The sequence below is a fragment of the Melanostigma gelatinosum genome (genome assembly GCF_949748355.1).
Source record: "Melanostigma gelatinosum genome assembly, chromosome: 12".
NCBI lineage: Eukaryota > Metazoa > Chordata > Actinopteri > Perciformes > Zoarcidae > Melanostigma > Melanostigma gelatinosum.
The window spans coordinates 20,037,117-20,049,521 of NC_136645.1; the positions used below are offsets into that span (position 1 = coordinate 20,037,117).

General features: G+C 44.8%; 1 protein-coding gene across 1 annotated transcript; it reads right to left on the reverse strand.

Annotated features, from left to right (window-relative positions):
- Nucleotides 1-234: 234 nt before the first annotated feature.
- On the reverse strand, nucleotides 235-11,784 carry rab11fip2 (RAB11 family interacting protein 2 (class I)). Its single transcript, XM_079280841.1, has 6 exons — nucleotides 11,631-11,784; nucleotides 10,215-10,810; nucleotides 6,527-6,936; nucleotides 4,680-5,025; nucleotides 3,192-3,267; nucleotides 235-1,127 (listed from the first exon to the last, which is right to left on the reverse strand). Exons 2-6 carry the CDS (start codon nucleotides 10,565-10,567, stop codon nucleotides 903-905), a joined length of 1,410 nt encoding a protein of 469 aa, XP_079136967.1. The 5' UTR covers nucleotides 10,568-10,810; nucleotides 11,631-11,784; the 3' UTR covers nucleotides 235-902.
- Between the last annotated feature and the right edge of the window lie 621 nt (nucleotides 11,785-12,405).

Here is a 12,405-nt window from a genome sequence, read left to right on the forward strand (position 1 = left end):
TGAAGGCCGGTGAATCCGTGGAGGTTTGCGACACAGTGAATGAAATCAACATTAAAGAGATGAGTCTGACTCAAGAGATGAGACTAAAATGTAAACAAGAACAGAATATAAAGCAAGACACGCAAGTTGGGATTATTGCACTTAAAAAGTCCGTAAAATGATCACCAAGAAGCTTGATAGTCAATGATAGTCATCACAAATAAAGCAGAGAATGAAAAGTCAGTAACAGCAATGTACGTTTGTTCGTTTAATAGAAAAAAAGAATGTATGACTCAGTAAACTGGAGAGAAACCAGACCCCCAGATACTAACTTCTTACAGTAACTCTCTGCCGCTCTTTCTAACAACTCCCATGAATCACTGAGCAGAGTTCGTCCACATCTGTAGCACAGAGGAGGCTCGCAAGCAAAGCCGCCGCGGCCTCCGCCAAATGTGTTTCGTAACATCGGTGGCAAGTTTGAGACTTGTGCTCGAGCGTAAACACAGCAACTACAGCTCCGCCTCATCCACCGTTTGGCCGTGTATTCGGCAAAACCCGCCCACAACTCCGACCGCGCCATCTGGTGAACATGAATTTGGCTGCGTTTGCACGTTAAAAGCTGCCGGTGGCAGCTGTGTGTGCAACAGACTTCTGTGGGTTCACAAGTGCAAACTGTAGCGCTAAACCTAATTCTTGTCAAAATGTGGGGTTTTAAATTTGACGTGAATCTCACTCATCCTGTTTAAGTACCAAACAAAGAGGGCGAAGCACCTGCGTGTACTGAAATATCCAACGCATTGAAAAGAAAAGTATATCAAAACTACATCCCTCGAACCTAAAGCAAAGACATGAATAATTCATTTGGCTTTGATCAGTCCCGTTCCTTCCCACTGATTTCACCACATGATATAGATTCCTTCCCTCTACTTTTTGCTAAGTTTACCCGCCTTCCTTTTGGGCTCGTAGGGTGTCCGTAGAATGCTCGGCGTCTCCTCCATGACGCGCACCAGCAGGTTGTCGATGTAGTCCTCCAGCTCCCTGATGTGGGCGTCCTTCTTCTTCACCACTTCTTTCTGCTTGATGAGTTCCTGTACCACTTCTTCGAAGGACAGATTGCTGTAGGCGAGAGCGCTTTCCTTCTTCGCCTCCTGAAAGTGGGAAACAAGGAAAATGCTCAATTCAACCCCCCGGCAGATCTCACATGCTCCATAATCGTCACATGCTGCGTAGATATTCTTTGTAAAAGTGGACTGAAATGGTCGAATGCGAAATGTCAGCATCTGATAACAGAGTTCTCTCACAGTGCAGCGGCGAAAAGGGACTAATTAGACGCGTTGGCCTCACGCGACATTAACTGTCAGCTGTTTATCTCGTTCCCTGTTGCAAATAAAGGCTAATTGAGCGTTTTTAAGACGAGACTGCTGTTGAAGGATTCGGCACAGACGTGTCAATGATTTCCATGGCATGTGTTATGATCCAATACTGTTTAGAAAGAGAATAAAGAGCAGTTGAAGTGCGCAAATGGGACTTAGGCTTGACACCTCGGCAAGCAGCTAACATCTTGAGAAGGTTGTTCTCCTTTTACTGTAGTTTCAAGCAAATAAAAGCATGAAAGTATGAACAACGAAGACCTTTGTCCTGAAGGTGGTGGAAATGCCAGGCTGCATATTTCTGCAATTAAAAAGGTCAGGCTAATAAATACCAAAACAAGGATGCAACCCAAGCCCAGCGTGGCTCTTCGAGGACAGCCTCTTTGTACGGAACGGCGCGGTACGGTATGTGCGGATCATATTGCGCGGCTACGAGAGGAGCTGTAATCGTTTTTAATGAGGGCCCACTTTATCGCTTCGGTGCTGGGCATCCTCCCCCGAACGGATAGAGCAGCAAAGCCTTCGCCCTGTTTAAAATACCACACTTATCAGCTTCCACTCCCGTGCACCATTCAAGCCTCGAACTGCCGGGTAAAGACAATGCAGGGGGGGGGGGGTCTGCTTACCGGGTATCTTATCGCTTCTAACCGCGTAGAGAGGCTAGCGCGGGGCGACACCAACCAATATGAAATATCTGCCACTGAGATTACATGTCCAATGCGCGGCAGGTATGGAGAACAGAGCGAGGTAACCACACACGCACGCACGCACACACGCACACGCACACACACACACACTCTCTCTCTCTCTCTCCGAGAGTGCCGGACATATGGACGTTGGTGTCACATACAAAGCGTGTGTACGTGCACACGCTCTCTCTCGTACACGCGCACAGCACAACAATCAGGAGCTTTAGTGGCTGGTGACAAAGGCCTGGAAATGACCATGAATTGGCAAAGTAATGATGACCGTTCTTCTGCGATCAGTGGTGAGGGGAAGATAAGGCGCACACTTGGCATTCTCCAGTTGTGTCATTACAGTTTCTAATGAGCTCAGCTTTGAGAATCTAAAAGCTCAGTCCTTTGAAATCTCTCACTGCCCCCTCCCCCCCTTGCCACCCCCCTCCCCCCCTCCCCGTGTGTGGTTAATTAGGGCCTTGAAGCTCAGGAAATGGGAGCTGCCATTTCTGCAAAGCACTGCGGCGTGCACGGGGGGGCACATGTGTGGATACCGACAGCCCTCAACACCCACAAAGAAAGGTGAGGAAAGCTATTATCAGCATTCTCTTTCTCATTTAGGCATCACTTCAGCTACAGCGCCCTCATAAAAACCAATTTTGCTGCGTAATAGTGTGCAGATTTGACATGTTTGTTTTTCCAATTGGGAATGCGAATTTGTCTTTTTTATAAAAAATATAAAAAAGGTGAAAAAGAAAGTCCTTTAAAAAACACAAATGACATTTCTTTGTCTTTTCTCAACAAAAACCTCCAATTACAGAACAAGTGCAACACACCACTATGTCTGACCTTACTGACCAACATTTCGCACCACTTCAAAATTATGATCGGCTCAGACACGATGACCGACGGGTGCAGCTGCTAATTAGCTGAACGGCAAATCTGAATTTCCAGAGACCTCAGAGATCAACGTCACCAGCTGCTATGTCAAATAAAAAAATAGTTAAGAGTTCACAATTAAAAATCAAGAATCTGCACGACGCGACACAGCTGCAACCCCAGCTGCAACCGCTGGGGTCATTATCTCTCTTTTAAAACTTTGATCAGGTAAAACTGATCAACAAATCAATCGCGTGTACGAGCAGCGTTGTGCTGTGTGTCTTACCGGTTTCTTGCCATAGATGTCCTTCTTCTTCTTGTGGCCAAACGTGATGTCTTCATATCCTTTTGACTTTTTATCACTGCGAAGCAATCAAAAGGGAAGTCAGTATTCACGTGAAGGCTTTACTGTGAATATTTATCACCACTCGACCAATAAAAAGGCTCTCAGGTGTCCATCCCTGTGCCGATAAAGCACATTTGGATATTTAGGGTGACTCACGTAGCTTATTAAGAAATAAAATATGCATTATGGCATGTTTTTGTGAGTAAGTTCATCAATAAATGATATATTTTAACCACCTTTTGTGTAATAAATGACCACTGAGCTACAGTGCGGCAAAGGAAGCAGTAAAGATGATGGACTGGTGCCCACAGAGATAAGTGGTTAATTGGGTGGTCTATCTCTGCAGAGGATCTCATTACTATAGCTCAGAGGGCTTCGTTATCGAGGCCGGGCTCTCTAAAGAGCCACTAATGACACCTTCCACTCCGATAAACTCAGCCACAGCGCTCACCACCTCCTGATGGAACACAGGGAAGAGACGTAAGCAGCTCGGTGGAAACGTCTGAACAAAAACGCTCGACAACAGAACGAGAGATGGTAGATTTCCATCAACGAGGTAGTATTCGAAACTTCATGAGAATGCTGTAACAAATATCCTGTGGTGCTTGTCTCATGGGGTAGCAAGGTCACGTGTTGGGGCCGATTTATGATCAAGAGTGAGACGAACCTCTGCTGCACACATGCTGAATGCAGGCTCTAGCCACGCGCATGGAGGCTAAATAATAAGGCATGGAAGGACTCGTATAAGAACAAATATTATATTGTATTTATATTCAAAGCCTTTCAGCGGTTTGTCTCATAAAAGCGCATTGATGAGAGATGTACAAATCAAACGACAAGAGCATATATTGTATATGTATGTTTACCAGACAGAGGGACTTTTACAGAAGTAGCTCCCTCAGGGGGAAGTATTCTGGATTTATAAATAAGGCGCTCTCAGCCCGAGAGGGAAAAATGAGCAATCGGACGCGAGGCCATTTCCGTAGCGTCTCCTGGATTATATTTAATCTCAAAGAATTGACATAGTGATGGGCTCGATGTGTTGAGGTCGACTGCTGACTGACTCATTTAGGGTTAGGGTCATAATATTGACAGAGATTCAACTCTGCCATGTTTAAAAAGGTACAGAATATATTCTTTCCAATTATTTAACCTATTTTTGAATGATTTGAATGAAATAATTTTCTGAAAAGGTGTAATATTACATCTTTTGTATTCATGGTCATTTTTGGTCTTTTAAATTTCTGTATCCACTTCGGGACGATCGTATTTTGTAAAAACAGCGTTTTGTATGGTCTGTGATTAATTAATGGACGGCCTATAAGGGAACCAGAAACAACCTAAAAACCCCCACGCTCATGAAAACAAGTGGGAAATGTTGCGTGAGATGAATGAACGGTGTACTGGAGGACAGAAACAAGAAGCTACCTGGCTTTGTAGCTGGAGATGAAGGGGTTGGTGTCTGCCTGCGAGTCTCCGCTGAAGGGGTTGGGGGAGCGCAGATCTCCAGAGCTGCCCGAGCGGCCCGCGTTGTTGCTCTTGCGACCCTCCTTCTTTCCCGTCACGCGTTCCAGTAGGCTGACCTTCTCCTTTTTCTCCTTCCGCTCCGGCCGGTCCCACGGCTGCCCGTGCTCCCCCTCGAACGGGTTGCGGTTGCGTGGGAGCGTGGCATACTTCTGTGGCAGGGTGTCACTGATACCAGTGAAAGGGTCACTGTGCGCCTCTCCGTCCTGGTAGCCTGGCACCTCGCTCTGGGAACGCCGGTGAGGGCCGCCTGACAAAACCAAATGCAGCACGTCAACGTATTAATATCCAGCCGTCACTAATCACATTTTGAAAATGTTTTGCGATTATCCCGTGACAGAATTTGGGATGATGCAATCTGACTTTTTAATGGCCAACACCACTGATTTGCTTTCATTAGAACGGGTAAATTGCAAACCGATCAATGTTTGTTTTCTGTTCATGAACCCTTTTTTAAATTGATGTTACAGTTTTACACAGATCAAAGGAACATCATTCTTAATTAACATTTGCGTTGTTTTAGTTCATTTCCAAGTTGATCTTGTGGCTCTTCCAACTAAAACCACACCACAAAAGGAACATTTATTTGGGAGCAATAAGGACATTTTGTTGTATTATTTCTACCCTCCAAATCTGCTATTGTGTCCCTCCCACCCTCAGAGGTCTGGATAAGTTCCTCTCCTCTGCATGCCAATCTGAATCATAACAACGACGCCTGATAAAGTCCAAAATTTAACTGCCTCAAATAGCAGAGATCATGGCGGTCATGGCGGAGCGGCCAGTGAGTTGAGGAATGCTTATTTATTGATTTCTCTGGTCATTTGTACATTTATTAAATAGCAGACTATTCTGATAGTTGCCTGGTTGCTTGAAGCTTCTACTGGCAAAAGTATGAATTTTACTGCTTCAGCACAAAATGACCATAATGTATCCCATTCATTAGGACATAACCTTCGCCAATCAATACCCGTCATCACCAGATTCTTTGCGATGATTAAAGACATTGCAGTCCGGCCCAGTCTTGGCCATCCTTAAGCTTTTTTTGGTTGCTACACAACGCAGACAGCATCATTATCATAATACAACGATTGTGTTGGAGCTCTGTATTATTGTTTTGAAAATCGTGACTATTGTTTGCATCGACTATAGCAAGTCAAGGACAGAGGGGGGCCACTCTTACACTGGTTAGCATCAGAGATCAATAAAGGCCACACACGATCTAAACAGTGTAACTATCTACTTTACTTCAGGTTGAAATACCTTTTACTGTGACTATCTGTATATCCTATAGCTCTGAGACTTCAATCGGCCTCTACTGATGGCCACGCGACACTGCAACGGCGTCCCATGTTAAGAGCACGACAGTCCCACAAGAAAACAAACGATACTTAATGAAGACCAGGTAGACAACTAAACCTTTGTGTTAGGAGACACCATACCACGATGAAAAATAGTGTCGCTACAATGCTGCTCAGAGTCATTTTACTGCTTCAGAATGAGGCCTTTTATCCTTAAATACGTAGCTGAGACACCCGTCTGTTTCCTGTACCACTGTCCTTCATCCTTAAAAAAAAAGAGGATATGAGAAGGTAGCAAGGACTCACTGATCACTAAGGACCTGACTATCAGGTCCATGCAGACATGTGCCAAGCAGCAATACAAGCTTACCCATTACCCCTTAAATTATTAATTCAAAATATTGAAACAAACGTCTGCAACAAATCTGAAAGACAGCAGCTTTTGGTCCTCACCGCTCTCTTCTATGGAGTTCATGGAATCCAGTTTGGGCCTAAAGTGGGTCCCGATGAGATCCGACATGGAATGGGCCGCAGAGAGTTTGTGGGCCCCGGCGAGCAGCGGCCTCTTGGCCTTGGCTTCAGGCTGGGGTTGTGGTTCGGGTGCAGCGGACTGCTGGTTGGGCTCCGAGTCGCACATGGCGGAGCGCGGCAGGATGGCAGAAGACGCGTCGCTGAAGCCGCCGCCGTCGTGTTTGCGACCCTTCATTTTGTCCTTGAGCTTGGAAAAGGGCGAGCGGGGCTTCTCCTTCATGGAGAGGTCGAACATGCTGGCCGTCATGTTGTTCCTCATGAACTGGATGCTCACTTGGATGCGGCCTCGGTCTTTCCTCTTCTTCCCCGGCTTGGACTCCAAGGAGTACCAGCTGCAATGAGAGCGGAGGGCGCTTATGGCAGAGCAAAAACGCAATGAGACGATTTATATAAAAGAGCAGCAGGATTTCATGGAAAATCTTGCTGATTACACGTAATCCAGGAAGACAGGTTTACAAAGTCAGAGTGGGGTAAAAGTCTTTACACTATCAAACTCAATGATACAGGGAAAATAAAACAGCCCACAGTCTTTCTAATGTGCTCTACCTACCTCTTTGTGGACATCACTGAAAAGGCTAATTTGAGCAGACTAATCCAAAAGCTACACACAAACGCAGGGGGCTTAAATCGTTTCAACTTTTTTTTTTTGACACAAGTGAGAGTACAATTTATCATTCAGAGGATAAACATTATTCTTTGAAAACTGAACACAAGGAATAGCCTGCTGCTGAATAATATAGACCATTTCAGGCCGCTCTTGGGCTCCTATTTGTTTAACCTCTCTGCTTCTTCAACTGGAAGTAATGGGATTTATGCGTTCACTCCGAGCGAAATAAAAGTGGCATTTGCACAAATCTGGCCTTTGTTCAGAAATGCAACGACCGGCAATTGGGAAATTGCAAAGCCACGTCGCGGGACAGCCCAACAGTTCATACATGCTAATGAGACATGTCCTCGGTGTTACAGGGCCGCTGACAATGTCCTTTAAGAAGCCAGCATCGGGATGAACGGCCGGTCAATGTATTCTGTCTGCTTTTGAAACATCAATCTAAACTATGGTCACATCAATAGAGTTTTGCACTCGCCCACCTCCATCATGGTGCAGTTTGAGCAATATAATTCATTGTTCTAACTCGTTTAACTGAACTGACTTAAAATGGCACATTTTGCTCAGATTCGTTTTTTCTTTGTTTTCATGCAATTGCTGATATTTCTTCCTGGATTCATGTGGATATTTGTCGTATCCCTGGAATTCCAGCATAAAATATCCGTCATCAGTGAGTGTTGTTTTTTTGTCAAACGCAGCTGTTGAGCGCTATTCTAAACCATCTAGCTCGTGGCCCAGGAGCCCTGTCATGAAAGGCCTTGCCGGGTCCGATTCCCAGGCTGCTTGCCGCGCTCAGTCTGATCAGCAGCCACAGCATGCCGCTGCCGTGGCGCCGCACCTCACGTGTGTCTCAAGGCCAAGATAAACCTCCCCTGTGCTCGGAGCCACAATCCTCCCACTCGGGCCGGGACCGCTGGGAAACTCCTCACAATCAACAAACACAGGTGTGCGATAATTATGGGCTGCCTACTCGGATATCAGGACGGGCTTTCCTCCCCAGTATGTCGGTTCAAAAACATTGCGGACGGGCCGCACCGCACACGGACCCGCTGTGGAGCGTGGATACGGCATCGAGGGCCCCCGGACATTCATTGTCGAGTGCGCCTGCAGTGTGGGATTAGGCCGACAAGCAACGGGAGCGTTTCCATTACTGAGCCTCGGCTGAAAAAGTGCACGGCCTCGAGGTGCATCGGCTCAGGCTCCTAAAACAAATAAGACCCATCCACACTGATTAGAACATATCGTGATTCTCCCAACTGATGGGCAAAGAGGAAGTGTGCTAATGTCTTTCTATGTTGAAATGTGCAGTGAGCTAATTAATACCAGATCCAGTTTGGTAATTCTGTTCCTGTTTGCTTAATGCGGGGTTAATAAACGTGTGTGTGCTGAACTTTTAGGGGTCAACGCCCCCAAGTTCAGCCTAATATGATGTGGCCTTTTCAACCTATGGTGGTATGTGAGAGTAGCTGACTCCACCTTTGTGCATTATCTGCTCCAGCCTTTCATAGTCATTTCACAAGGGGACAACCCTTAACCAAGCACGCACTAGGCATGGGGAAGAGGAAACGCCAGGACGAGTCAGCTGTTAAGAAAAGGGCTGACTCACTTTGAAATCAATATCAGCCCTTTAGAGACTCTCCACTTCACCTGCCTGCCATACCCCCGCCCCCCCAGACAAAAAAGGAAAACACTAGGAGAATACCGGTAAGTAAACTCTACACAGACACAGAACAGTCCAAGATTCAAACCCAGGTCAATTTGGCAGTGTGAGAAAAAGCAACTCTCACATTCACACACCTTTAAAAACAATTCTAGGAGTGCCTTACAAGACATGTTTAGCCAGCTCTGCTAGTATAAATTAGGCCAACTCTTTGTTCGCCATGTCAGTGATTATGCTAATCAAGTAATCTTTTAACAATGGAGGCCAATTCATGGCTGCGCATCAAGTAGAGAGTCAACATTATCGAAAGGTTCAATCACTCTGTAGAAACTGAGCACAAATGTAAGAACTCATCTGTGGTAGTTGTGTTGGACAGTTTAAAACTTAAGAGCTGTGAGAGCAGTTCACCTACAAAAAAAAAAAAATAAATAAAAAAATTTAAAAAAAGCTGCTCTTTGAATTAAAACACGTTTGTGTACTAAAACGAAGTCATAAAACAAGTGTATCGAGAGAATGACAGGACAATGCAATTGAAGTTACATCATTAAATCATGTGGTGTGTAGGAGTTAGGTCACGGAGTTAATTGCGAACAGAGCACAAAATATAACACAACAAAAAAATAATACATTGGTGTTATTATGTGTAGCCTAATATGGCAAAAACTCGTGTAGAAAAAAAAAACCCAAACTATTTTAGTTCTTGCTGTAATCCACTTGTGACTGGAGTAGTTGTGCAAATATTTTCCACTTCCTCACAAAAGTCCAGTCGTCAAGCAGCAGCATGACTGTGAGCTGGAGTTGCAAAGTACGTGACTGCTATCAGAGTACCGCATACAAACGGGCTCAGACACTGAACATGTGCTGTTGAAGACGTCGGAAATGTACCACACACACAACACACTCATCTGTGACCGTATGGATAACAGATGGATGATTAATAGTATCATGGCGGTCACCTTGAATTAGATTTTTCATTTTAACTTCATGTTGGCTTAAAATGAACACAAATAACATTTTATGAGGATTTGGCATTTTGTATGAGCGGTTCCGCACATTTTATTTTGCACATTCTGCTCGAAACCTCCGGGCAGAAGAGTGAAACAGTAACAGATGTAAATATTAAATGAATGGCTTGCTGTGAAACAACGTGCCTTGAGGTGAGAACTTGGACTTTACAGCTGCTACTATCTATCTATCTATCTATCTATCTATCTATCTATATATATATACATATATACATATACACATATATATCTATATATATATATATATATATATATATATATATATATCTATATATATATATATATATATATATATATATATATATGTATGACACTTACTCAGTTTTCTTCCGTTGCTTGTTGTCAAAGATTTCATTAAGGTTGATGGACCTCTGACCCAGGAACTTGTCCATCCCCACCAAGGACCGGTGCATCACGATAAGGCAGAGTTCATATACGTCTGGGTTGCCCTCCAACAGTAAACCGGGTAATTCAAACGAGGCTTCCTCTTTCCAGACGGGGCTAAGCGTCTTCTCGGCCACCGACGTCGAGTACTTCTCTTTGCCCAGCTGGATGATGGTGTAGGCATCGTTGGTGCCATTTTTGCCTTTGGGCTGTAAACCGGTTGCTTGCAGAACAGTGGCTTGGACATGGGTTGGAAACCACTTTTGAGACTGCTCGCCCAGTGACATCGTCAGCACTGGATATCAACTGAGGGCCATTCAAAACAAACTAAATGATAATTTATGTACTTAGTGTTTTTAGAAAGCGTGATGTGCAAAAAGCAGCAAACATGGTTCACTATAGTTTGCCGTCCATGTCAGTGTGGCATGTGCGCCAACAGTAGCAACCATTACAAGCAATGACAAGTCTGACAAACTGAGCAAGTCTCATCTTCTGTCGAATCACAGATGTCCAAGCCACCGGTGAGTCATCTGAACAAACAGAGGAAGAAACAGGACAGGGTCAGCATCTTTCCCACAACCATAACATGACTCACGACGGTGTACGGAGAACATCGTGTTTAAGCCGGCTAATGTTTTCATCAGCCAGCATTCATAGCAATAACTTGCACAAATATGTGATTTTGGAGTAATTACAGGAAATGTCACGACTAAAACAGAAGTTATATTGTGCTGTATGATTTAGTACAGTAACTATTAATAGATCTCCCTACGCTGGAGTATCAAGAAACAGATGATCTCATCCAGTGACACATTTGGTGCTGGTCCAGCCACTGAATTAGTAGCTGACTCAGTGAGATGATGTTTCATGTCTTCTCTCCAAATGCATCTTTTTTTATTACAGTGCTGAGAATAAGAAACTGTAATGTTACTAGCGCAAGTGTACTTTTCACTACCTGTGAGCAGCACCAGGTTTAATCTCTAGTCGACTCCTCTCTAAGGTTTGTGTCTCTGGTGTTCGACATGAAATGAGACTAGGTTTCATTCACAAATTTAACGTTATAATAAAACTCAGCTGCATATTACAGATTTGACACAGCCACGTGAGTTGTATTAGGGTGGCATTTACTTTGAAGTGAGCATCTATCCTCGGGTTTGTCACAACGAGCCGAACTGCTATGCAACTAAACGGCCGGTCTACTCAAACATTAAAGCAACCTAAAAACACCACGAAGCCATATTAACGCATGAGTCTGTCATTTTTGCAGAATAACGTTAGCTAGTATGTGCGGCTAGCTGCTGAGCTAGCAAGCACACACCGAGCATCTCTCTCACACACACAGCTGCTTACCTCGGTGTCATCGTCACCGACACTAGGAAGACATTCAGAACTTCAGCTCAGCGGAGGTTAGCTTCACAAATACATTCGTGCGACGGTTCCTGAGGGAAACGCCAGCTAGTGTTAGTTGTCGCTACTGCCGCTGTTGTTGCTATCCATCGATATTCACTCCTGTCGGGCCAGCGACGAGCTTTACTTCCTAGTCTGACGTCACTTCCACCTCAGCCCCGGTGGAAGTTCAAGCAGGGGGAAAAAAAAGGTGGTGGCACGCGCTCGCGCGCACACACACACGCACACACACGGTCGCGCACTACAAACTGCGGCTGCAAATCTTCTAGAATGTTGATAAGACACTTTAACAATCGTGGTAAATATTGCAATACGTACAAATAGAAAGAAAGACAGAAAAGAAAAGAAGAAGATGAAGAGACGTTTTCCCGCTGCCGGTGTTGAGTTGTGGGTATGCTGTACAGGTAGGAATGAGAGGCTATGCAAATTATTTTCTCCTCTGTGAGATATGGTTATATATATATATGTGTGTGTGTGTGCTCGGGTGGGGGGGCACTTTACTTGAGAGAGGTAAATCATACAAACATGGGAAGTGCTTTTGTCTCATGAGTGGGACATGGAGGTGCAGATAAGGGGTTCACTTGAATGAACACAGACATGCTTGTCAACCCACTTGACAAGTGCATCTTAACCAAACACACCTGCCCATGTTGGTTTTATCGTTCTGCAGTGCAGTGTGTACACACACCACCAGCCCGAGGCTGCGCCTGGGCCATCC